General features: G+C 42.9%; 1 protein-coding gene across 2 annotated transcripts in view; it reads right to left on the bottom strand.

Moving 5' to 3' along the window:
* Positions 1-209: 209 nt before the first annotated feature.
* The window catches only part of Ptgfr (prostaglandin F receptor), a 39,695-nt gene continuing 12,812 nt past the window's right edge, over positions 210-27,092 (bottom strand). For both annotated transcript variants that reach the window (XM_005083635.4, XM_013123198.3), the window contains exon 3: positions 210-3,233. In XM_005083635.4, coding sequence (XP_005083692.1) covers positions 2,931-3,233 — 303 coding nt within the window. In that variant the 3' untranslated portion in view covers positions 210-2,930. The remainder of the gene's footprint in view (positions 3,234-27,092) is intronic.

The raw sequence follows: 27,092 nt of genomic DNA, 5'->3' as shown, positions 1-27,092 counted from the left end.
TATTTTGTCCCATTTTCATTAAATACTTACAAAGTTCAACTATGTTTAGTGTTTGTTTTCCTATAAGAAAGTAATTCTCCAGAAACTCAGAGTTTGAATAGCACCTGAAGTTGTGTCTAATAATTGACCTTATGAAACAGACTATATATGTCAAAACAGAGCTTAAACACTCACATTTGTGAGCTTGTTGGAAATATTTCTAGTACTTATTATAGTGAATAAGAACACACTTTTATTCACATTGGTAACTCAGGAAGTTATCAGGGGATGTTCCCCTCCATTGCTCATTACACAATAAACTGCACTGCACGTAAACTCTATACAATAGTTACAGTAACACACAATTTCGGAGTCAGGTATAACATTAAAGTTTTTCTTTTTTCAATTTTTTATATTTACACTGTGGGTTCAGCCTTATCTTAAGATCAGTTAAACTGCCTGACGAGTCTGTTCAGATACTGTGGATAGATCTTCCAAAATATGCGCAGATTAACACCTTTTATCACTTCCCAGAGCCTAGCATCCACCACACGATGGTGCTACAAGATGATCTCATTGTAGACGCACATGGCCAAGGTGACATCATGGCAACAGAGGAATAATTCTGTCTGTAGTAGAGGCTCACCACCGAGAAGAGACCTGGGGTCTTAGATCAAGTTCCTTCTGCACACCTTGCCTCAGTTGAAACGCAGGGAAATATGAGTTGCAGGGTTTTATCAACTGTGATGCAGAAAGATAGAGATTTGCTTCTTCATGCCTCAGCTCAGACGATGTCGACTCCTAATCACTGCAGGAAATAAATATCGGCTCTGAAAATGAGTGGACCATCCAGAAGTTTTTCCAAACTTTAAGTGCTCTTGAAATTAAACATGATAACATTTATGTAAAGTAACAGCAATCACAAATTGTAATGTCGTTTTTACAATCACATGCATTATACATACACATGGGCAGACAATACATAGACATACAAAGTCGTATATACACACACACACACGCATGTACACACACACACATATATGCCTGTCTACTTATATACACCACAATAACCAATATGTAGTTGGAGTTGTCAGCTTAAATTTAAATAAGACACAACCTTTACAACTCCTGCCCAATTTACACCAGGATATTGCTGCCTATTATCTGTCATATTCTCTACATAAGAATAAATTGTGTGATTGGTCTCTTATTGTCTTTAAGATTATCACATAATAGTATGTATTCCTTTTTAATTCGCTACAAACGATTTCCTTTAAGCCTTCAACAAGGCTACTTGCTTAATTTCTTTTAATTTACTCATGAGAATTTACCAAAATCATTAATCACATCTAATGTAAACATCCAATCAAAAGCAGTTTATAAGTATACTAATTTAATTTTATTGCATTCTCAGGGTTCCTAGACTCTGAAATAATTTTTACAGATTAAAAAAAAACTTTTAGAGGCTGTAGGAACAGCTCAGCAGTTAAGAGCACTGACGTCTCTTCCAGAGGACCTGGGTTCAATTCCCAGCACCCACATGGTGCTCACAATCATCTGTAACTCCACTCCCACAGAATCTGATGTCATTTTCTGGTCTCGGTACGTGCCAGAAAGATACATGATGCACAGACATGCAGTCAAGCAAAACACCCACACACACTGCAAAGAGGGGGGAAGCAGTATTTGTTTAAATACAGCCAAACCTGATGAAAACAAGGACTTTTAAATACAGAAAATATTTCTTTATGAAACATAGCCATTAGTCCTAGTCACTGATAGACCCACAATGCTTAGAATGATTACTGAAATTGAAAACCTTTATGCTAAACTATAAAAACAAGCAAAGGAGAAGTGTGAAGTATGATTGGGAAACTTGGAGACAGAGTCTTGTCCCTTGGTCTCTGATTAACCATAACAATGGGTCACCAACTCCTGGCTAATTTCAGATCTTTCCCCTTTGACACTGATAACACAGGCTTTTGAAAATGTAGTCCAACAGATTTAGTGAAACTGCTGTCAGCAGAACTTCCTTATGCCTGTGTTTGTCAAGTAGAAACACACTAGCTACAGACAGACTGGATGTGTGATTGATTTTTTTATTATTATTATCCTTTGAAACATTAACGACAGCTCAGTAAAGCAATATTTGCCATGTTCTTGGCATGCATCACTGGTATTGCATGGTCCACGATAGGGCTTATTGGGAACGCTCTCAGGAGCTGGATCTGTGCTAAGACAAAGCCTGTGTTTCTCTGCAATTTCCAGAGGAAAGGGGAAATCATTTAAACACTGATAATCTATTACTTCACAGAAAAAAAAAATTTCAAACAATAGTTGACCTTCACACCAACAAATGCAAGCAAGTGCGTGCATCGGCTGTGACAAGAATGGCCCTGCTCATCAGCCTCACAAGGTCAGGCCGACCCAGTGTCCGCGGTGGTCAGCACAAGCTACTGTGAATCCCAGACGCCTTGGCTATGCAGATGCTGATTGAGGATATGTAGACCGGTAAACACACAAGAACCCCGCACACGGACAAGTGCAGAGTCCTGTGATGATTTGAGCCTTGTCTATACACCAATGAAAAGGCCATTTTATGGTGCAGGTAGCGTTAAGGTGCCTTGAACAAATAGGTCAAGTATTCATCAGCGTTGGGCCTCAGCAGACACATTTATTCCAAAAACACAAGTCACACAGCTGAATCCAAAAGTTGTGTTCTGCTCAACTCCACCATAGTGTATCAGTTTACCTCCTGTTGACAAAAAAAAAAACAAGTAAAAATGCACAACCAAGCAGCAACAGCCGGTATAACACAATTCAGAAGCTGTGTCAGTCCAGTGTACTCCCAAACTACACACTGAGGTCCAAATGTTCCAGTTAGGCTGTACATCCGATCAGCTGAGATGGTCCCAAAACTTTCCCCAACTTTCTTCTAGGCCTGCGTTGGCCTACAGTCCTACTTCAATGGGTGCCTGCTGGCTCTCCTTCTCCGTGGCTGGTGACTCAGAAATAGCGGCAACCTTTAAGGAGTTCTTGATGGAGCTGAGCTCCCAGACGTGCACGCTGATGATGTGCACTCCACAGCAGTGGCTGGCAAGCTTATACAAGTTCTTCAGGACAGCCTTCCGGAGCAGAATGTACACCCAGGGGTCCAGGATCTGATTCCACGTTGCCATTCGGAGAGCGAAGAGCGTCGTTTCACAGGTCACTGGGGAATTACTTCCGTTTATTGCGATGTTGGCCATCGTCACCTAGAAGACGAGCAAAATGGTGAAAGCTGTGGATCACAGGCATTCCTTCAGCGCCATAGTTTTCAAACGGACTTAAAACGCGACATGGCCTTTGAGCCACATCCCGGCAAAGCGCTGCTATTTTGCAAAACACTAGTGAAAGGTGGCATGCATTGCGGCCCCAAACCACAGAATCTTTTAATCCAAATTTAGTTGACATGATACAACAAAAACGATATTCCACTGTGTACAAGCAGACGTATGGGGAACCAAATATTGATATCAGCAACTAGCCTTATATATCCGGGAATAGGGATTTTAAAGAGAATATGCATTTGCTTATTCAATAGAAAATGAAAGTATATTTAAACAAATAAATTATGCATGAGCTTTTAAGTACTTTAAAACTATGAACTTTGCTGAGCACGGTAATGCTGGTATTGTAAAGATGGGAACAGAAGGATCGTGAGTTCACAGTCAGTCTGAGTTGTATAGAAAGACCCTGTCTCCAACAAGAAAAGAAAGAGAACTTTAGGACTTCCCATTAGCAATTACAACATTACCAACATGTCACTTGATGTCCACAGCTCTGCTTTCCTCATCCCCACCTTCGCCGAGCTAACGTTCCCAGGAATCTACACAGAACTTCCCAAGGGCTCTGCAGAGATGCGTCCCTACTTTCCCTGCAGCTCAGCTATACCGACGTCTACTGGGGTGACCTGTATCCACTTCGCGCATGAACTGCAAAGATCCTTTGTAGAACCGGTTCTACACGTGGCTATCACTGTATATTAAAATAAGGAAAGTCACCAAGCCTCACTCTGACCACCACACACAAAGTTGCATGTAAGAGAATATTGAAAACATCCTGTCTGTGAAAATGAGCAACAAATAAGTGAATATAAGACAATCCAGAAAAATTATAAAGATACTTGGACCATTGTGCCATCTGGGTTAAGAGATAATACAGCAAATCTGAAACTTCCAGACGGAAAGAAAATCACGACTGTTGTAGGAAAGAAAGGCCTTTATTCACAGTAATGCCGTCAATGACTGAAGAATGGAGCCCGTTAGCAAAGCCTTCATAATCCACACAGCTCACTCCACAGCGGCTGACGGATGATGCACCCAACGCTTGGCCCTGGCAACCTCCTATCACAGGCACAAAGCCTCTGCTCCCACTGCTTGGGAGGCATCGCTTGCCCCAGAGGTACGGCACCTTTTCTAGCACCAGCTTGAATTGCTTCTGTTCTAAAATCCTCTGCCTGTCTTTCTGTTCACTAATTCCTACTCATTCTCCAAACTGTACCTAAGAATGGTCTCACCTCCACCTCATCATCTCTAACTGGATGAATGTTCAGCTGTTCTCACCTCCAACTCATCATCTCCATCACAATGAATGTTCAGCTGTGGTGGTTCTGGTCCCTATCCATGCCTACTTATCCACTCCCAGCACACGACAATCCTGAATGGGTTTATGCACCTTTGAGTGTCTTTGTATTTCTATTACTGATGGGGGAAGTCCTGTGATTATGTCAATAAAGCACTGTTGGGCCAATAGGGAACCAAGATAGGTGGGACTAGGAGTCCAAGAGGACTCTGGGAAGGAGAAACACAGAGTCAAGATGTAACACCATGGGGTAGGAAGCCCGGAACTATTCTCCGGTAAGAGAAATACTTAGATTAACAATTATGGGGTAATTACTTAAGTCAGAGCTAGCCAGTAAGAAATAAGCAAGGCCAACAGCTTCATACTTAATACAGCATCTTGTATTATTTGGGGACTACAACAAGGCAGAGCCCAGGTGACTGGCGGGTGATAAACCAAAGCGGCTAGAAAGGAAAAGGCTTCCTTTTACATTTGGGACTGATGCGGCTCTAGAACCAGGCTGGCGGGAAGGCTTCTCTCAAGGAAAAGATTTCCCTTTACATATTACCAAGTACAAAGTCGGTGCTTAAATTCACTCATGTTTTTATTCCTCAAGACTGCACCTCATAGCACACTCATTATAGAGAAAACTCTACCCAGTCCTCACAAAGGTCCAATATTTTGAGCCATTAAAAAACACCAAGTGTTTCTGTAGTGCCATAAGCTAATGGGGATTCCAGGGTGATTGGCTATCACTCAAAAGAAAAAGGATCTTCAGTCCAAGCAGATCCTGTGGGAGACAGCTTCTTTCCCAGGAAAATAAGGTATCCCTGCAGACCTAAATGCGCTACAACCAATGAAATGAAAAATGTGTCTTGACAGAACTCCTGGATCAGATACAGGCACAGGTGTTATTGCTTCCCCTAATTATGCAATACGACTGAAGAAACATTCCTACATGGGCCTCACTCCTCACACAAGTGGGGCCAAGACTTGCTTGGCAACTGAAATGAGTTATTTTCGCTTTGATTTTTGTTTCCACTCCTCAAATATCCGTTTACCTCCTTTGGGCCAGGCAATGGGCTAGGCATTGAAGACACCGGGTGAATAAAGCCGACACTGTGAAATCTGTCATCTGCCCGTGAGAATTTTATCACGTCAGTTTTGGTTCAAGGATGAGTGAGTCAATATTTATCTTGCCTTACAAATGTAAAAAGCATGTGCTCTCTGTTAGTGAATAAAATGTGCTTTTGGTATCTCAAAGCTCAACCAGGCACGGCCCTGTAAATCCGGGAACAAACGTTCTCCATGCGATTGTATCAAAGAGCCTTCCTTGACACATTTAAAGTGCCGGTTACATGGCAGCACCCTCTGATTCTCCTCGCTCCTGGGAAGAGTAGTTTGATCACCAGGTGGCTGTAAAGAGACACGCAGCCATCTGCTGAAAGAATCCATGTCCTAGCTTCTCTCTAGAGCACACAGCCAGTGGCCAGCCGTTCATAACTCTCCCCCCAGTAGCTTCAGCCCAAAGAGCAGTTACTCCAGGGCCTAGATCATTAACTAGGTAGCCATCAAGAAAAATAGATAAAAGAAAATACCAGTTAGGATGCTATTGATAAGAGTACATTATTGCTAAGCAATCATGGTGTCCAACAAGGGATAAATTGTGGTCATTTCACATAATGGAACTAATATATGGAGACTGGTGTTGGGATTCAGTGTTACCTTAAAGAAAGCAAGTCATCAACTGATTTTATACGATCTCAGTTCTAAAAGAATGTTATTTTGTGCATACATTAACACTATAGAGGCATTTGTCAATGTTTCATTGCTTAACTCTGGATAATAGGATTAATTTTCCTTTGGTTTTTTGTTTGTTTGTGTGTGTGTGTGTAATTTACTTATTGTTTTTACTGGTGTCACACATTGTTTTATTAAGCCGTACTTCTCCCAGCTCCAGTAGTTTGTGGAAATATCTGTTTTACTAAAGATTAAGAACATGTGGGGTGTTTTTGTACATCTGCGTATAAGTAAAACAGTATTGAAGGTGCATGGAATTGCCTGGAAAGCAGAGCTCTGATTTAGCAGGCAGGATGTTGGGGACTGAGTGACTGCAGGCTAGGCAGATGGGATCAGTCTGTAGTCACGTGTTATGGCCTCTGATGACAAGCGTGTCACAAACCTGGTCAGCATGCTCTGACTGGCCACCCAAATTTACAGGGTTTCACAGCTACACAGCTGTGGGAGGGTACAGTGTGTGTGTGTGTGTGTGTGTGTGTGTGTGTGCCTGTGTCTATGTGTGTGTGTGTGTGTGTCTGTGTCTGTGTCTATGTGTGTGCGTGTGTATGTGTGTGTGTCTGTGTCTATGTGTGTGTGTGTGTGTGTCTGTGTCTGTGTCTATGTGTGTGCGTGTGTATGTGTGTGTGTGATTGTGTGTGCCTATGTCTATGTGTGTGTGTATGTGTGTGTGTGAGTGTGAGTGTTTGTCTCTGACTGTGTGTGTCTGTATCTGTGTGTGTGTCTGTGTCTGTGTGTGTGTCTCTGTCTTTGTGTGTGTGATTGTGTGTGCCTGTGTCTATGTGTGTATGTGTGTGTGAGTGTGAGTGTTTGTTTCTGACTGTGTGTGTGTGTCTGTGTCTATGTGTGTGTGAATGTGTGTGTGTGAGTGTGAGTGTTTGTCTCTGACTGTGTGTGTCTGTATCTGTGTGTGTCTGTGTCTGTGTGTGTGTCTCTGTCTGTGTGTGTGTGTGTGTCTGATTGTGTGTATTAGGGCAGACATATGTCGTCAAGGGGTGACATTGGGTGCCTTCTCAAACTGTTCTTCATTGACATACATCTAGTACACTGAAATCATGAAGTTAACTTGTCAAGCTAGCCAAATGGCTCCAGGGATGCCATGACTTTGTCTCCCAGGTGCTTGAGTAACAGGTGGGCCACCATGTCACCTGACATTTAGCTAGTTTGTAGGGTCCTAAACTTCATTCCCCACATTTGTGCATCAAGAGCTGTGCCCATTAAGCCATCACCCCCTTTTCAGTGGTTGGAAGAAGTGGACATATGAAGTGTTTGGACTTTATATGAAAACAGTCTATTATTTACACTAATAATTTCTCAGATGCTCACAGAAAGAAATGTATGAGGAGAGTTTGTGTGGATTTCCTGGATTCAATGAGCAAAATAAATGGCATAATGACTTTTGTTCCATTCAGGCTATAAAATAAAATTATGTCAACCACTTAAGGTTATAATAGTAGTGAATCTGTGACTTTAGTGACCAACAACAGAGTCCGTATTAGCAAAGTTTTACTATGGAGACTATTAAAGCTACATATACTCTGTGTCTGCATGTGTCTTGACCTGAGTCAGGACTCCAATGAGCATTTACAAGTAAAAGCAGTGGTAAATCAGACATGATGACACATAATCCCAGCACTTGAAAGGCTGGAGTGAGACAATCTCAAGTTTGAAAGCAGCATGGGCCACATGGTAAGTTTAAGCAAGCTGAGCTACGTGCTAAAACCCTGTATCAAAAACAGAAGAGCGAAATCAGAAAGGAATGGCGAATTCAAGAAGTGTGTCTGTGTTTCTGTCTCTTTGAGCTTCCAAGAAACACACTAATCTAGCAATGAGTGGATTTCTCTGTCCACTGTCCAGGCATTATGCAAGATGACAACGATACTGAAAAAAAAGCTTTAGGAAAATCCTGTCTAACAAATGATTGACTTAGCTTCATTGCCTGGCAAACCATCACACCAAAATGTTGTCATCTCGAATGCACACTCTTTTGTCTAACTAATTCTTGGCTATGTTCCAGCAACCAACCTACAGTAGGACACTAAGATTTTGTTGGGTAAGTTGGGATGTGTGATGTCTCTAAGTGGATAGACCAACATGTTGCAGTCATCATGCTGTATGTAGCACAGTAAAGAGAAGGAAATTGATACAAGGAGGGCTATTTATAAACCCCACCATAAAAACACACATGTCTTTTGAAGCTTGTGGTACGTTAACACTTCAGTTGTTCAGGCTCCATTAATGTTAAGGCGCCTGGAGGTGCAGCTTAGTGGTTAGGCACTTTCAGAGCCAGCCTGAGATCCTGGGTTTGACCGGAGGCACCACGAGAACAAAAATAACCCTGTTGTCTGAGCAGCTAGTGTAAACTTAGCATCCTTCAGGTGCGGAATCAATTTCTCCCTGGCACAACATTTTTTAAGTGATTTAGGTGAATACATCATCAAATCACTTCCTGGAGAAATGCCCTAGTCTTAGACACCAAAAAGCCTTTGTGTAATAGTCACGAGATCTCTTTCTGTGCGAATGACGTTTGTGCCAATCGCGTAGAGTCCTCATCTAGTCATTGAGGCAGGTTATGCAGGCTGGTTTTATGTCAACTTGACACAAGCTGGAGTCATCTACAAGGGGGATAGCCTGAACTGAGAAAGCGTTACATAAGATGTTCTGTAGGCATGCCTGTAGGGCATTTTATCAGTGGTCGATGGGGCGGGGCCTGTCCATTGTGGGCAGCACCATCCCTGGACTGGTGGTTCCTGGGTTTATAGGAAAGCAGACTGAGTGAGCCATGGTGAGCAAGCCATGGTGAGCGGCTCCCCTGCACGGCCTCTGGCATCAGCTCCTGGCTCCAGGATCCCCTGAACTCCTGTCCTGATGTCCTTTGGCGATGGACTGTGACAGGGAAAAGTAAGAGAAATAAACCTTCTCCCCCACGTGTTGCTTTTGGTCTTGGTATTCCATCACAGCAATGGAAATGTAGTGAAGATACAGGCATCTTCACCGTGCCTGACTTCCCATTACAGTTTCTCTTACTCCAAGCTGACCATCCTTCCTCCATTGGCTGTAGAGAAGGCTAGTCAGGCCTACAAGGAAGTCCAACCCACTGCTTGGCACACTATCAGAATTCGCAGCTGCATCACCCAAGGGTGACCTCTACATTTCACACCTAAGTCCAGAAGGCTGACCATGACGATTCAGTGACAACTCACCTTCTCATATAACTAAAGAGATTCTTCCCAGTACTTTGTGGAGGGGCTGCCCTGGGGACCTTAGCATTTAGAAAGTTAACGTTTACAAATGATTTTGGGGTTAAATGCATTTGAGGTGATTTAACTCCACAGATTGATCCTATTCTTGCAAAGAGAACCTTATTTTTAGAAGTTCAACTTTTCCTTTTTTACATTCCAAACCCAGTTCCCCCTCACTCCTTTCTTCCCACTCCCTGCACTCCCCCTTCCTCCCATCTGCTCCATGGAGAGTTTAAGTCCTCCCCTAGGATGTCTACTAAGTCTGTCCCATCATCTAGTTGAGGCAGGACCAAGGTACTTCTCTATCCCCACATCCCTTTGTCTAGGCTGAGCAAGGTATCTCTCCATATAGAATAGGCTCCACTAAATCAGTTTGTGCATTAGTGTTAGATCTTGGACCCACAGCCATTGGCCTCATATATTGTCCCAGTCACACCATTGTCGCCTATACTAAGGGAGTCTAGTTTGATCTTATGCAGGCTCCCCATTTGTTAGACCTGAGTCAGTGATCTCTCACTAGCTCAGGTCAGCTGATTCTGTGGGTTTCCCCATCATGGTCATGACTCCTTTGTTCATATTATCTCTCCTCCCTCACTTCGATTGTACTCCAGGAGCTCAACCCAATGGTTGGTTGTGGATTTCTGCATCTGCTTCCATCTGTTTCTGGAGGAGGGTTCTAGCTTCTCTGGGGTTGTGGATTGTAGGCAAACAGACTCTTTAAGAAGGACATTGCACGGCACACTTTACATCCTCAGCACACAGAGGCCAGAGGCCAGAATCTGATTAATACTGATTTCCAGGCCAGCCTGGGCAGGACACTGAGACTTTGGCTCGGAAAGGTAAAGTAATTGTGACAAGAACCTGCAGGGGGGAAATTCCTACTTCTACGCAACTCCAGAATAATATACATATGAGTTAATAATCTTATATGAATATATTTAAATATATATTTAAAACTGCAAAATGAAAGTTACAGACTCTGGCATGACAAATGTCTTCGTACATTTTAAATTATTTTTGTTTGTTTTTTAAGTCAGGGTTTCTCTGCATAGCTTTGGAGCCTATCCTAGAACTCACTCTGTATGCCAGGCTGGCCTCAAACTCACAGAGATCTGCCTGCCTCTGTCCCCTGAGTACTAGGTTTAAAGGCATGTGCCACCACTGCCTGGGAATAGAAGTTTTTGAATATGAAGATTTTTCCCTGACTAAATTACATAATTTCTATATCACAATAATTTATTTGTTGAAAACACTTAAATTAAAATTTTGCATTTGGGTGAAATAATAATTTCATTTAAAAAGTTTTAAGATGTATCACATTATTTTTCTTTGTATTCAGTAAAGAGGATTTGAAATAGACAGACAGACAGACAGACAGACAGACAGAAAGAAAGAAAGAAAGAAAGAAAGAAAGAAAGAAAGACAGACAGACAGCAACTAATTAATTTGGGAAAACACAATTTAAGATTAATACATGCTTTGCTCAAGCCCATGGGAGTTGTTTCCCTTTCTGAATCAAGACAGAAGATGGAAGGGGTGGCAAGGGGTGAAAGGTATATGGGAAAGGGGGAACTGGGAGGACAGAGGGAGAGGAAACTGTGGTCAGTGTAATGACACCCTCCCTTTGTAATGTAACAGGCCCAGGTCACAAAGCTCTGTATTCATTTGGAGTCTTTTTACCAGCTGAGTAGATAATGTATGAACAGTGACTTCTTCAGGAAAGGGGGAAGATACAGACCAACTCATTTCATTATTAAAAAACCCTCAGAGGTCCTTGGTTCTGAAGTGAGGCAAAAATCCAATCAAACAAACACACAAACAAAAAACCCTAGCACAGAGAAACATGGCCTTGCCCCGGTTGAGGCAGCTAGAAGGTGGCAAGAGGGAACCTGAAGCCCAAGTCTGCCTGAGTGATGGGTAGTTACAATTACTAACAAGGCGACGAATACAGACTTCCACGGAGTACTGCGATGCTTCATGGCGCTCACCAGCACTCAGACTTCTTTAAGTTCTATTTCCCAGTATGATAGAAGTAGCATTATTCCTGTTTGAGATGCTGACACCAAGACGTGAAGAGGTTACCCAACTAAAATGCGGCGGAAGGACTGGAAAGGTGATTCAGCATTTAAGGGTACTTGCCGATCTTGTGGAGGACCCGAGTTTTGTTGCCGGCACCCACACTAAGTGGCTCACAATCACCTTTAACTCCAGCTCCCAGAGGTCTGTTGCCCTCTTTGCATTTCAGGGAAAACATACATATGCACGTATCCACACATGGACACAGACACATGCATATGCATAAAAAAGTAAAATCAATTCTAATTGATGGGGAAGTCCTGTGTATATGTCAATAAAGCACTGTTGGCCAATAGGGAAGCAAGATAGGTGGGACTAGGAGTCCAGGAGGTCTCTGGGTAGGAGAAACACAGGGAGTCAAGATGTAGCTGCCATAGGGTAAGAAATCCAGAACTTTTCTCCGGTAAAAGAAATACTTAGATTAACAATTATGGGGTAAATACTTAAGTCAGAGCTAGCCAGTAAGAAACAAGCAAGGCCAACAGCTTCATAATTAATACAGCGTCTTGTGTGTTATTTGGGGACTACAACACGGCAGAGCCCAGGCAACTGGTGGGAAAAACCAAAGCAGCTGGCAAGGAAAAGGCTCTCTCTACACCTAATGAAATAAAATGTGGAGGCGTTGGGATCTGATGAGTGGGAACTGGCAGGTAAGGAGTCATAAATCGGTCTCCTTGGCCTTGGTAGAGCTCAGGTTTCAAACCTGAAGCTTTGCTGCTGTCCACTTAGAGGTCCAGTTGTCTTCCAGCTAAGATTCTACTGAACAGACTTAACTGATGGGACAGATAAGCCGAGCATCCAATAACCAAGGCATCTATCTGTCAGAACCCAGATGCCAGGACTGGGAAGGCAGGCCCATGTTAAGAATACTTGATGTGCAGTCATGGGGGCTGGAGTTTGAGCCTCAGCAGGGAATCCCACAAATGCCTGCACTGCACCTCCAGCAACCAGGGGTCTGGTGGTCTCCCTAGCCCCGTGTATGTACACACAGGCACATACACATGTACATATACTCATACACACACACACACACACATAATTTTTTTAAGACAGAAAGAAATGATAATTGCCAAAATCATACTAGATTAGAATCTGTTCTGGAATAAGGGTGAATTTTAAAATTATGGACCAACAAAGATAAAATGATTGCTAGCATGAGGCAACACCAGCATCTTTCGTTTGTTTGTTTTGAGGCAGGGCCTCACTACGTAGCCCTAGTTGACCTAAAACTTGTTATGTAGACCACGCTGGCCTCTTAGCTTTCTAAGGTAGACCCCTGCCTTCTGAGTGCTGTAACCAAAGGCGTGCACCATCACACCTGGCATCTTTAAAGTCAGATGATAGCATAAAGTGATGTATCCTTTTTAAGTGTCTTTACATCCATCCTATGATGAATGGCATGGTTTTCATTTTAATAGTCTCCATCATCTCATTCTTACATGGGTGTTCAGATGTTTGTTGGACCTGGTTTTTTGCTACTTGCTCAAAGCAGTCATTATTCTGATTATGATCCTTGCTCCATCATTTCTGTCTTTGACAATGATAATATTAAAAAGTCAATAAGCAAAATATCAGTTTTAGAATAAGAGAGATGGCATCTACCCTGCCAGAATTTGAGGCTTTTTAAAAAAACTATGCATCTTACAGCACTGGGACTTCTGGATTCCAGTCATGATGCCTGCTATTAAACCCACTGTTAATATAAAAATGTGTTTATATTCTAAATATAGACACAGACATTTTTTATTCTAATCAAGAAGTGTTTATGTTTTACGGCATAACCAGAGCAATCACAAGCATAGTGTGTATGAATTGCCATAAAAATGGCTAGCCGGTCACAGAATTAGAAAGTCATTGTTTCGTGAGCAAACCCTACTTTATTTGACTGTTTACAACGCGCCTTTTATAGCAAAAGCAGACGGTACCAATCAGGTGTTTTGGTAAACCATCTGTCCCGAGACACAGAATGTTTTTCCAGAGAGAAATTTCCAACTACCCCAATGGTTTGTTATTACAGTGGTTTGAAAAGATTGCCCAGAGCATTTCCAAGCACTAATACAATCATTTGTCACTTGATGGGAACTCTTAATGAAATGGGTGTTCCATTAAAAATAAAAGACATCCATAAATTTTACAGAAACTAAGGATTTCAAAAAGCTATTCTGAGCACATAGACCACATGTACTCTCCAAAACTCTCTGGATATTTTTATGTTATCTTTCCAGACCTCCCCAAAAAAAAAGAAAGGAAGGAAGGAAGGAAGGAAGGAAGGGAGGAAGGAAGGAAGGAAGGAAGGAAGGAAGGAAGGGAGGAAGGAAGGGAGGAAGGGAAGAAGGGAGGAAGGAAGGGAGGAAGGGAAGAAGGGAGGAAGGGAGGAAGGAAGGGAGGAAGGGAAGAAGGGAGGAAGGGAGGAAGGGAGGGAGGAAGGAAGGGAGGGAGGAAGGGAGGAAGGAAGGAAGGGAGGAAGGGAGGGAGGAAGGGAGGAAGGAAGGGAGGGAAGAAGGAAGGAAGGAAGGAAGAGAGGAAGAGTGGATTGCACAGTTGGGAGGAGCTGGACCAGGAGGAGAAATGAGGTCTGCTTGACTCTAAAGGAGAACTGAAGTATAGTCAACAGCAAAACCCACACAAGCTTTGGCTCAGGAAACAGACGTTGCTGATCAAGTTAATTGATTAAATTAACACTGAAATTAAGAGTCAAGTTAATTTAACTAGTTTCAGTTATCATGGTTTTTTTAGTCGTCTACTTAATGGGTAACAAGGATAAGGCAACTAACTAACCCTTTCGGGTCATATACTTATGTTTTATGGTTGGTCTTTGGTTAGTGCTCATTTTTTACACAAGGTTTCAGATAGCCAGGGGTGGCCTCAATCTCACCATGTAGCTGAAGCTGGCCTTGAATTTCTTTTTGTCCTTATCTCTTGCTTCTTCTTCCTCAATTCTGGGATTTCAGGTGTGTGCCACCATGCCCTACTAAAGTTGTGCTTTAAATTTTTTTCAGAGCAGAGTAGCAGACTGAAATTCTACTTCTTTAGTTATAACCCATGATAGGCACTAGCATTTTCTAGATTGTAACTTGTTGACTTGAATCTTTGACCAAATTTCCCTTTGCCCATGTAATTTTGAGCACCTTGAATACCTAGCCTTTGATGTGTATAGATATAGATAGATATCTAAATTTATAAATGCATAAAGTAAGTATAGCCTAAAACATTTGGCCATGGAATGCCGCCTTTAGTCTATTTCCATGAAATATCTTGTTGGCACAGTGTAGTCATGGGTCAGAGGTTTCAATCCATGTTTATTATGTATCAAGACTTTTGGCATTTTTTGGCAAATCAGAGAACATTGTTCAACTAATGACAGTCAGGAGCAAGGAGGAACAGAGCGGGGATTAGGGTCCTAGTATCCTTTCAGAGGTATGCCTACAATTATCTAACATCCTTCCACTAGACACCCTCCCCCAAGGCTTTTACTGTGGACCAAGCCTTCAACAAACAGGCCTCTAGGGAACATGAAAGATCCAAATTGTAGCAATGTTCTTTAAGAAGGGTTTAAAAATGGCATTGAGGGATAAGGGAATGGCTTAGTGGGGGAAAGCATTATTGTTGTGCAACTGTGAGGACCTGAGTTCAAATGTGAGTTCCCCATAAAAATCAGCATTGCCACTCACGCCTGTAACTGTAGCACAGGGATGGGAGCAGAGAGGGGGATCCCGAAAGCTCACAGGTGAATCAGCTCAGTGGAAACAGCAAGCGGCTCAGTGAGAGACCCTGCCTCGGGCAATGATACGGAGATGATCAGGAGAGCACACCCGGTGTGCTTCTTTATAGAAGATGAAAGTCCAAACAGCATCATAAGACTTCAGTGTCTGGGCTTTGGCTACGGAGCCCTCGTGACACACAGCAGAGGCCCACGGCAGCCGTCCATGTGGGAGCAAAGGCGTGAGTCCATCTCAGACCAGGAGCGGAGAGAAAGCAAGGTGCTGGAGTCGGGCTTTGGGACACTCTTTTCTTTCTTCTTTTACTTGTGTTTTGGTTTTGGTTTTGGTTTTTGAGACAGAGTTTCTTTGTGTAACCCTGGCTGTCCTAGAACTGGTTCTGTAGACCAGGCTGGCCTCGAACTCACAGAGATCCACCTGTGTCTGTCCTTCAAGTACTGGGATTAAAGGCTTGTGCCACCACCGCCTTGCCATTGGATACTCACAGGAACTAACAAGGCATTGTACAAAACCTTAGCCTCCCAAAGGAATACCTCCAGTAACGTAAAGACCTCCCACTAGGCCTCTCCCTCTAACAGGCAAACCTGAGGACAAAGCCTTCGCTGACGGTCCTTCATTCAGGGCAAAGAGAGTACTCAATATCCAAATCATAACAAGTAGTAACTTTAAAAAAATCAAAGACACTTCTCAATACTCTATACCAGCAACACTAGCAAGTCCTGGATGAAATGACAGACTATGGACACCCCCATGAAGGGCCTCACCCTCCCTGGGGAAATGAGGGGATATTGGGGGGGTTGGTGGGAGGGCACAGGAGGAGGAGAGGGAAATGGAGAGGGACCTGGAATTGACATGTGAAGCAACTTTGTTTCTAATTTAAATTTAAAAAATATCTAAAAATAAATAAATGAAATCCCATTTAAAATACCACTTACAGTGGTAATAATCCAGATATCTAACTAAGGAGCAATATCTTGTAAGACTGTTTTTTGTTTATGTTTATGAATATCTGTGTCTGTGTGTGCATGTGGGTGTGCACACATGCACGTGGGTACCTGCAGAGGCCAAAAGAGGACTTCAGATCTCCTGGAGCTGGAGTTACAGGCGTGTGTGAGCTGGCCAGTATGGGTGCTAGGAACCAAACTCCAGTGTTCTGTCGGACCAGCAAGCAGGCATAAGAGCTGTTAACTGTTGAGTCATCTCTCCAGTGCCAAGGACAACAACGCATTTAAAGGACTGAAAGTGTCAACTTCTAAATTTTTGATATTATGTGACGAGTACCCATCACCAGCTTTGTTTGTCACAATGTGCCCTGCCGGTAGTCCTAGTTAAAGTATTTAGGATATCAGCACAAACAAGTTAGAGTGAAACGAGCCGTAAACCAGTAGCTGAACTTTATGAAGATGACACAGGTCGACGGGAGCATTTCGCTCTATGGTTTGACCAACAGTTATGCTTCCCTCCTGGAAGTAACCGGGAGAGATAAATGCTAAGCATCTACTTTTTTTTTAAAATATAAATGACATATATAAAGATCAATTTTACAAAGGATTTAATTTTTAAGTGTAAGATTTCACTAAAATTTCAAGTTAAATTACTAGACTACTTTATTTAAATAACATTTATTTCTTTTTTTCTTTCTTTTTTTCTTTTCTTTTCTTTTCTTTTCCAGTTTAAATTTAGATAAGAAACAAGGTTGCTTCACAAGTTAGTTCCAGGTCCCTCTCCCTTTCCCTCCCCTCCTCCCGTGCACTCCCTCCAACCCCCCACCCCCTTTATCCCCTCATTCCCCCAGGGAGGGTGAGGCCCTCCATGGGGGTGTCCATAGTCTGTCATCTCATATAGGGCAGGGCCTAGACCCTTCCCCAAGAGTTCAGGGTGAGAGTGCACCTCACGTTGTTCTATGGGAGTCCAAAGTTCGTGTGTATACTTGGGATGGGTACTGATCTGCTGCCCAAGGCTCAATAGATTCCCTAGGCCGCCTCACTGACACCCACATTCAGGGGGTCTTGATCAGTCCCATGCTGGATTCCCAGGCTGATGCCTGGGATTCAAGAGTTAACCTTTGTCTGGTCAGCTGTTTCTGGGGGTTAAACCAGCCCAGACTTAATCCCTTTGATCATCAGTCCTCCCTCTCTGTTACTGGCTTTCTTGAGTTCAGCTCAGTACTTGACCAAGGGAGTCTGCCTCTTCTTCGATTAGCCACTAAATGAAGTTTCTGTTTCCCAGACTCTCTGGCCATAGGATTGTAGGCTGGCACTCCCCAGATCTATGTCTAAAATCCATATATGAGAGAGTACATGCCATGTTTCTCTTTTTGTGACTGGGTTACCTCACTCAGGATGGTTTCTTCCAGTGTCATCCAAAAGCATCTACTTCTTTTATGAAGAATTTCTGGAGTTTAGGTATGGGGAGACAGCTGCTGAAGTGTTTGCCATTTAAGTAGGAGAACTTAATTTGATCCCCAGAACGCTCATGGAAGCCTGGGCATGGTGGACCACACTGGCATTCCCAGCACTCGGGAGGAGACAAGTGGGTTATGGGGCTTGTTGCCTAGCCAGCCTAACAAAGGCACATTTTATTTCAAAAGAACAAGGTGGGCGGGGTCTCAGGAATGACATCTAAGTTGACTTCTGGTTTCCACAAACAGGTATGAACATGTGCACATTCACTCACATACATGTAGATAGACATATGCAGATATACACAACACACACACACACACACATACGCACACACTTTTTTTAAAGAAAAAAGAATTTTCTCTTATCTAACGATTTTCCTATCATCAGGGAAAATAATGCAATTATAACATGAAGGTTAAGACAACGCATATTAGAGGTTTCAGAGAGCAGAAAGGGCTAGCATAGAAGAGAGAACGGTCTACAGCTCTGGGATAGCATAGAAGAGAGAACGGTCTACAGTTCCGGGATAGCAAAGAAGAGAGAACGGTCTACAGCTCTGGGGAAGGGATTAATAATGGCAGCTAGCCCATGTGGCCAGAGCCTGACCAGCAGGATGGCCCTCCTCTCCCACCTGGGGGGATACGATCAAAACTACAGTTCAGCTGCATCTCCCTGTACGAGCTCAGACTTGTTCCAAACATATGAGCCTGGAAACCTTGCCATTGCATGACTTGAGATTGGGAAACGACAAAGTTAAAGGCTCCCCTGGAGTTTACTCGTGGTCCCCAAAGAGTAATCAAAAGGCAGTGTTAAAGCCCTGACATCCTTCGCCTCGACACAGGACCTTGACACAGCTCACCACAGTCAATCTATGTAAATAAACATAAGAAAACAACTTTCAGTGTCAAATTACTTTGAAATTGTGAATACATTCAAGATAGGCAATAGAGACACCTTTTACGTATTTTACAATCATTTCCAAATCAAAAGCATAGTGTCACCAAACCCTACACATTGTTCACTCCTGTCACCCCATGACACTGAGGCTCTCTTCCCCTGCAGAAATCAGTAAATATCAGAAAGGTTATTTTTTGCATGACCACAGTTTCTTCCATTATATTATTTCTGTTGTTTTCCTCCATCAAGTTGCCAGGTCTTGTGGTATCATTTGTAACACCAGAAAGCCAAGCCCGTCCTCTGCAGTCACATGAAAGGTATTGTAATCTTGAGAGGTTTTGCAAATCGCAATCTCACTTAATATGGTTTCTCTAGAAGCACGCAATAGAAACTAGATGGAGCCCATGCTTTGGGTTCTGGTAGAGCGTTCAATACAGGTGATGAAGTGGATTAGCGTGCAGCTTTCCCTGAGTGGATGAACTGGCTGCGAGCGTGAGGTGCAAAGACCCTCTAACCCTGAACCCCCAAAGTCTACATCCCAAAAGATAACAGAGTCTGGGTGGCCCCCTAGAGAAGAGCTGATCTTACTAGGCACACACACGATAGAAAGAAAAACCAGGATACGGCATGAGCTTCTAATGGCGTTTACTACATTTGTGGGAAAAACATATGAGGAAAAGACAGGGTCATTTAACCCATGCAAAAAACCACAGTTCATGAATTATGGAGAAGACTCAGAAGGCTAGGACTGCCCTTCCCCCTTTTCCTTTGCGGCTAGCTCCCTCACGGCTGCTGAGAGGGGACCCTGGAGAGAAAGCTCAAACTGGAGAAAGGCACTGCCACCTGTGTATTTCTGTGTGTGAGACCACACACACACACACACACACACAGACACACACACACATACACACACAGACACACACACACATACACACAGACACACACACACAGACACACACACACATACACACAGACACACACACACAAGCACACTTGCACATGGGAGAGAAAGGAAGGGAGAGAGATGGGGGAGGGAGAGCTGAGATTTAGGTACCAGTACCTTGCTTTTTGTTCCTAGATGCAAACTTACCAAGTTCAAGAGACACCAGCAGGAGCCAGTCTGGGACCATCTCAATAATCTAGGTTCTGTCTCTCTAAGGTCCCTCCTAGTTTCCAATTTCCAATGACTCTGTTCTCTTATTTCCATTGCTGTAGCCTGAGGGGTAGGTTTCTTTCTCAATTATATTATGCTGTGTTATACTTGATATGGTTTTGGTTTTTGTTTCTGTTTGTCAAGACAGGGTTTCTCCATGTAGTTCTAACTGTCCTGGGACTCGCTCTGTAGACCAGCCTGGCCTTGCATTTGGAGACCTGCCTGCCTCTGCCCCCCAAGCGCTGGAGTTAAAGGTGTGTGCCACCACTACCCAGCTATGTTTGATTTATTTTTAAAAGAGCTATTATTTGTCTCATCGTGTCGATGTTTGGAAGTCCAAGCAGCATGTCACTGGCTCTGTAGCTGTAGCGGGGTCTTCCCCGACGTCATTTCTTCATGCAGGAGAGGGTATGAAAAGGATGGATTATATATGGTGAAACAGGCAGCCATAGAAAAAGGTGCCAGCACCTTAGCCCTTCTCAAAGAGAACACAGGTCAGAACTCATTTCGCAAAACAGAGGCTATACGAGCCCGATTTCAAGGCTATGGCCAAGAATTTGGTATGCACCTGTAGAAGAGTTTTCTCATAAAATGAGTTCCTTGAAAGGCCATATATTCCGTGGGTCTTTTGTAACAGAGATAGTTCTGCCTATACTTCCACAAATGAACTATGCATTCCTTTGAAGTTAAGATCTTGTTTTTGTCGTGTTTATATGCCCATGTAACACATGTGAAAATGTCAGTGGTAGGCATTTAGTCACTACTTCTCAGTTACCACTGAATTTCAGTAGAGGATAGAGTACAACCATGGCCATAATAATTGAGGACCAGGTAGCACCTGAATTTATTAGATGCTTATGAGATAATATAAGGTCCCTTATCTATTTTTACCCAAACTAAATTTCACATAGACTCGTAATAATTTGTCAAAGGACATGTGGTTAGCATGCTCGAAGTTGGTGGGAAGCATATCATGCAGTATGCATTGGGCTGTAGGAACTGACTTCATAGACAGTAGAGGCTCAGACATGGACCAAGGAGACTAACTTCACACTCCCACCGAGATGGACTGGGCGCACTCATATGCACGGAGTCAGCACTGACAGACGTGCCCAGTGACACAAGTCGTACACTTGAGATCTCTCTGCACACAGTGACTGTCTAACAAATGTTTGGTTAGATGAATGCAAGATAGATCAAAGTAGGACATGCAGTTTCCCTGTTTCGCTGGGAATGAACACGAGCCCTTTCTTGCTGGGTGCAGAAGCTGGAATGAAGTGTATCTACTCAGAAGCCATCGGTATCTCAGGACAGAATTTGCTGCGACTAATTAATGGTAGCACCACCTTTCTGTTTCTCTTCGGAAATGTTTGCTTCTTCGGGGACTCGTCAAAATAGTCTAAGGTTTTCTAAAAAAAAATTAATCTCCAGTGTCATCCATAGCTCTATTCTTTTAAACGTGCAGCCCTGAGCTCCCTACGAGACCGTCCTTGGCCATCTGATCTGAAGTATCCCCATATCCACCCCCACTCGGGGAACCATAATTTGAGAAGTTTCCTGGAAGTTTCTGCGCTTGCTTGCTCATCTTCTGTCTCACTCTCCATTGACCTTCACTGTCTGCAACCGACACCTACAGAAGACCCTCGCCTGCTCAAGAGAGGAGACGCGGCTGAGCGCCCGGCAGCACAGTCATCGCATTGACACACACTGTCTGACAAGAGCGATGTGTCGAGAAGACACGTATTGAATAAATGAGTGGATATTTGTAAACACATTACGTTTACATATATGTTGTCGTTGACTTACTTTAAAAGTAGCAAATCATCGTGAAGGCCATACCTTTGGATGCGCTAAAAAAAACAAGAATTTGGAGCAGGAGAGACGGCTCAGCAACCAAGAGCAAGTGCTGCTGTTGAAAACTCAGTTCCCAGAACGCGTATCAGGTGCTCATAACTGTCTGTGATTCCAGCTTCAGGAGACCCAACTTCTGCCCTCCAAGGGACACTGTACTCATGTGTGCATGTGGACACACGTACGCACATTCGTATGCACACACAGGAGTGGGGTGTGGAAGCATGAGGATCTGAGCTCAGATCCCAGCACTCACATAAGAAGCTGGGTGTTGCCTCCATGAGTGCCTATAAGCCCAGCGCTTCAGAAGGGGCACAGGAGGGTCACTGGATCTCACTGGCCACCACCCTGGATCCAGGTTCAGCAAGAGATCCTGACTCAAGGGAAACATATTAAGACAGAGCAGCCTCCCTCTTCTGGCTTCACCGTGCACATATGTGGATACGCATAGAATACACACGTCAGGGTATGAGTGCAAGCAGTGGTGCCTGGGTGCTAAACCATCTGATGTTGCAAGACACTTGGGCCAATACGCATTCTATTCAAAATGAGATGAATACATCAAGATAAAAGTTTGCTTTGTTGTAACCAAAATGCTACAGCTGGCTCCTCAAAGCTCCATCTAGTTTTAATGGAAGTCTGAGAGGTATGGATCTGCTGTGAGCACATGGGAGGGACTTGTGAGCTCTGGGTGACTGTGAGGGACTTATGACTACTGCGCAGAGTTTAGCATTTAAATGGTAGGAGTAAAGATGCTTCTCAAAGACCAAAATGCTTCTTACAAAATCAAGAGTGATTTTAATATCCATTACCAACTAACAAAACTGCCTATTTTTAAATTTGGAAATTTTAGATTTTTCTCAGTTTTTCTTACAGGTCAGTTTAGAAAGAGGACAAGATGAGAGACTAGGAAGTATCATGATCTTTAAAGGAGAAGAGAACAACTATTTTTTAGAAAATATTTAAGTGCTAATTTCTCAGGCAACCCTAGAGTCAGACCTACATTATCATAACAATAGACTATAAATTGAATACTGTTTTGGGTCACATTTACGTTTCTCCACAAATCATGGTCAATCAATTTTCTTTTGTATTTTGCTTGCCTTATGTCTGGGAATATTTTTTAACTAAAATTTCAGATATGGCTAATTGTATTGGATTATAACTCTCGATGCTAAATACAGGTAAATTGTTTCATCCTTTGGGTGAAGACCTCCAAACACTTACTAATGTTCTCTGTTTCTGAGCACAAGTAAAAGAAGAATGTTGTGCAATTCAACAGGTTGGCATCTATAGGGTACCCTGAGTTCTGTGTGCCTGTGCACACAACAGGAGATGAGCATGAAGGGTTTTCCTTTATGCAATAACTAATTCTGAATTCTTAGAACAGAAGTTCTAAGCAAGAACTTTAAAAACAAAACAATCACCACAATGGCAGTTTTATAGTTGTATTTCAAAAAAGTTATAACATTCTTCGAAAAATAATATTTTTTCAATCAAAAACCCTTATCTGATATCCTGGACACATAGCAATCATTGCCATAAGGATGTTATTTCCCTCATGAATTTTTATATGTGATTAAAGAATTCTAAAGGACGAGCTATATTTTCCTTGGACCTCTCCAAACCATGTATGAGGTACCAAAGGAAGCAAAGTAGAAACAGATGAGTTTGGCTTGTCACTGAGGAGTTTCCACTAACTTGAGAGACAGTCAGCCACAAAGCAAACACACTAGGGGCAGATTAAATTTGATCTGTTTTGTCCAATGTGAGATATAAACCAGAATAATCAATACAGGTTCCATAGAGAATACCATGAAGGTAATAAAAGACAAATCAAGAATTTCAGGATTGCGATAAAAACAGGAATTCAATTAATTTAATATTCTATAGTAACATATTTTTATTGTTTGTTTTGGGGGTCAAGATCTCATGTAGCCCAGGCTGGCTTTGGACTTAATTTGTAGCTGAGACTGACCCTGAGCTCCTTATCCTCCTGCCTCTGCCTTCCCCATCTTAGAGATGATTTTCACTAGCCACATATGGATCTGAATATCCTTGTGATTTTTCACTTGAATCCATGCAAGTCTGGCATTTTATCAATTAAAGAATGTGTTGGGTTTTCTTAACACTACAAGGAGAAACGTTATTCAACAGCTAGCATTCACATGGAACTGTTACGATTTTAGCTGTAAGTCACCTTTTCCCAGGAGAATAGTCCAGGGAGGCCAAGAGTTCTCCTTTCAGGCAATACCCCAGTGGCCTTCCATGGACAGGGTAAATGAAGTCCATTCTAAAGGGAGACCTTCATCGTTTAAGTCAACGTGTGTTGGCAGCGCCTTGGTCTTGTAAGAGTGGCAGCAGAGAAATTCCTGGGGACTTCTAGCTCAATAGGCCTTTGTTCTGTACCTGTGGGTGCAGGGTACCATTCCGAAGCCACGACAAAGCCATGCTTTCTAAGTGATTTCTCCCTGTATCCTTACGCTGTTCAGCAGGAGGTAAATAATCTCTGGGTGAGCTGTATTTATTTCAGCCTCCGTTTTTTGAGAAACAAGCACAATAAACCCAGAATTCCAAGAGAAAGGAGGGAGGTCCATCAGGATGAACACAGAATGATGCCTGTCTCCCAGCGTCATTCAAAAACAAAGGGAGGTGTTGGAGGCAAGGGATGGATGCATGCAAAACCTGTTACCGCCCACTGCTTCAGCCACACATATATAAAATGGTCTCCTAGATGGGCAGCGTGGAATAGCAATCCCATCTGGCTGACCGGCTTTGCACGGTGATGCTTAGCTTACTGAGACAAATCAGACTTGAGTACTTAGGGGAAGGCAAAGAGTGCACATAGAAATTCATTCCTAGATAGATTGCTGTCTTCCTTCTTACCCAGAAAACACATTTAGCAAGTGGGTCTCGTCATTGTACTCATACATCAGCTTTCCCTAAGTATAAATGGTATAAACCATGTTGAAAAGCAAAGCCCTCTGTTTGCTGTCATGCATTTAGAATTGTTTGGTAATTTGTTAGCAGAGTGGTTGTTTGAATTGCCTTGAATTAAGAAAGAGCTGGCTTTAGCTTCTTCATGTTTTAGTGAGAAAAAGAACTACCACACACCCTATAAGAGTGCCAGAACCCACCAATTTTTATAAGGGCTTTAGATGTTTGTTTGTATGATTGATAGTTTTTTTTTGTTTGTTTGTTTGTTTAGCATTCATCAGACTGGGCACTTTTCTCATTTGGGGATAAATATGGCCTTTCTGGTTTAAGGCAACTCTTTCTTCTTGCCCTGATTTCATTGGTATGGCCAAATTATCAACACCATACAAGTCTACCAACCTTGCCAAAAAAAGAGGTGGGGGACATTGGTGGTGCATGCCTTTAATCCCAGCACTCAGGAGGCAGAGGCAGGTGGATCTCTGTGAGTTCGAGGCCAGCCTGGTCTAAAGAGCCAGTTCCAGGACAGCCTCCAAAGCAATACAGAGAAACTCTGTCTCGAAAAAACAAAAACAAAAAACAAAAAAGAGAGCTGGGATGAACTCAAAATACGGAGAAAAGGACCACACACTGGAAAGTGTGGGAACTAGGGAAGAGAGAAATGTAATTAAATTATAAGCTCAAAAATAAAAAAGTTAAAAACACGTAACTTACAAGCATGTGGGACTAAACTGCATCAGAAACGAACTCTCCATTTATTGTAATTACAGAGCTGTCTGCTGCTCTCTTAGTTGCAATCAGAAAAGGACTTACATACTAGCAAATAAGGGATGCGACGGTCTTCAAACAGTTATTTTTTTTTCAGTCCTAGTAGCAATTCTATTCAAGACTTTCTGAAAAGGAAGATTTCTTATTTAAGCAAAGCCTTAGGGTGTTCCACGCTGAAGGGAAATTCTCAGAAGTTTCTTACTAATACACAGGTCTTGGGCAACACTGAACCCAAACTGCCACAGGACTGCAAGAGGGAAGCAGCCGTTCCAGGTACTGAGAAACTCTGTGGTCAGCACCAAGTTCCCGGAGCTCTTTAAAACCGATCTTTTAAAACTGGGATTTAGCCACACTCTTCCACCCTCTGGCTCCATCTGGTTTACCTTCACACTTTCCTGAAGGTAAACTAGCAGACACTAGCAGACAATGCACCTATGCAGGTACAGGCTGCCGCAGGAGCATGGGAAGCTGCGGTTGCATAGGAGTAGGAAGTTTCTGCCCATATTTTGTTTTCTTACTCCCAGCCTCAAGCACAAGCCAAAAGGCACTGAAGACACGAGAGGAGAGGAAAGAAAATCTTGACCTGCTTTGCTTGAAAGACGCGTTGCAGGAATGTCTGTACCCAAACACGAAGACAGCTCAGGGCTGAAAGTCGACTCAGAACTCTGTGGGTATGCTGTTCATTCCAGCATCTTACAGACAAAAATGACTGCATTGGCAAAAACCACATATTAAATTAATGCGACATTGCAAAGCCAGTTTTTATTATTTATACGTAATGTTGTAAGAGATAAGAGTTTTGAGAAGCAATGACCTCTGTGGTTTAAGCAAGTGACTCATTGTTCTTGTCCTGACTCCATCAGTATGGCCAGTTAGTGGCACCTTACACGTCTACCAGCCTTGCCAAAGGAAGGGCAAGAGTTGATAGGGGTTCAGTGGCAGGGAGAGAAGACCACACGAACCACGAAACATCTCTGCGGTGTAGAGTAGGCTCTGGCACTCTGTGGGGGACAGTAACTAAGTCCTGAGATGCCTGCAGTGTGATAGAGGCAGTCATAGCTTTCAAACAAGCTCCAGGATGAAACAGGGCTTGTGTGCAGGTAACCCTGGCTGTAATAAAACCTACGGAAAGAGGTTTCTCACATAATCCATGTTGTCTTCAAGCACGCCTCATAGGAAACTACTACAACTGAATTTCAGAACACAAATGGTACAATTAAAACAGGACATCAAATTTCTTCAGACAAGTTGTGCAAAATGTTATGAAGAAAAGAATGAAAAGATACATATGCTGAATTTAAAAAGAGAGACAAATATCTGAGCACAGGTGGCCCATGCACTCAAAAGGCAAAGGCAGTCTGGTCTATGATGGGGGGTGTCCTTCTGTATATATGTTTCTCTTATTGGTCAATGAATAAAACACTGCTTACCCAATAACCAGTAGAGGCAGTAAGATAAGTGGGACTAGGAGACGATGAGAATTCTGGGAAAGGTAGGCAGAGAGAGCCTGCCAAGACAGAAGACTTGTAGCCACCAAAGGATAAATGGGTCCAGGCATCCTCTGGCAAGCCAAGATCAGTGGAAATACATGGGTTTATAGAAATGGGTCAATAATTAAGACAGAGCTAGGAAATAAGAAGCCCTAGACATCGGCCAACTGTGTAATAAT

The sequence above is a fragment of the Mesocricetus auratus genome, unplaced genomic scaffold (genome assembly GCF_017639785.1).
Source record: "Mesocricetus auratus isolate SY011 unplaced genomic scaffold, BCM_Maur_2.0 Super-Scaffold_100009, whole genome shotgun sequence".
Taxonomy (NCBI): domain Eukaryota; kingdom Metazoa; phylum Chordata; class Mammalia; order Rodentia; family Cricetidae; genus Mesocricetus; species Mesocricetus auratus.
The sequence above is the reverse complement of the archived record's forward strand: the minus strand, read 5'-3'. Positions and strand labels throughout refer to the sequence as shown.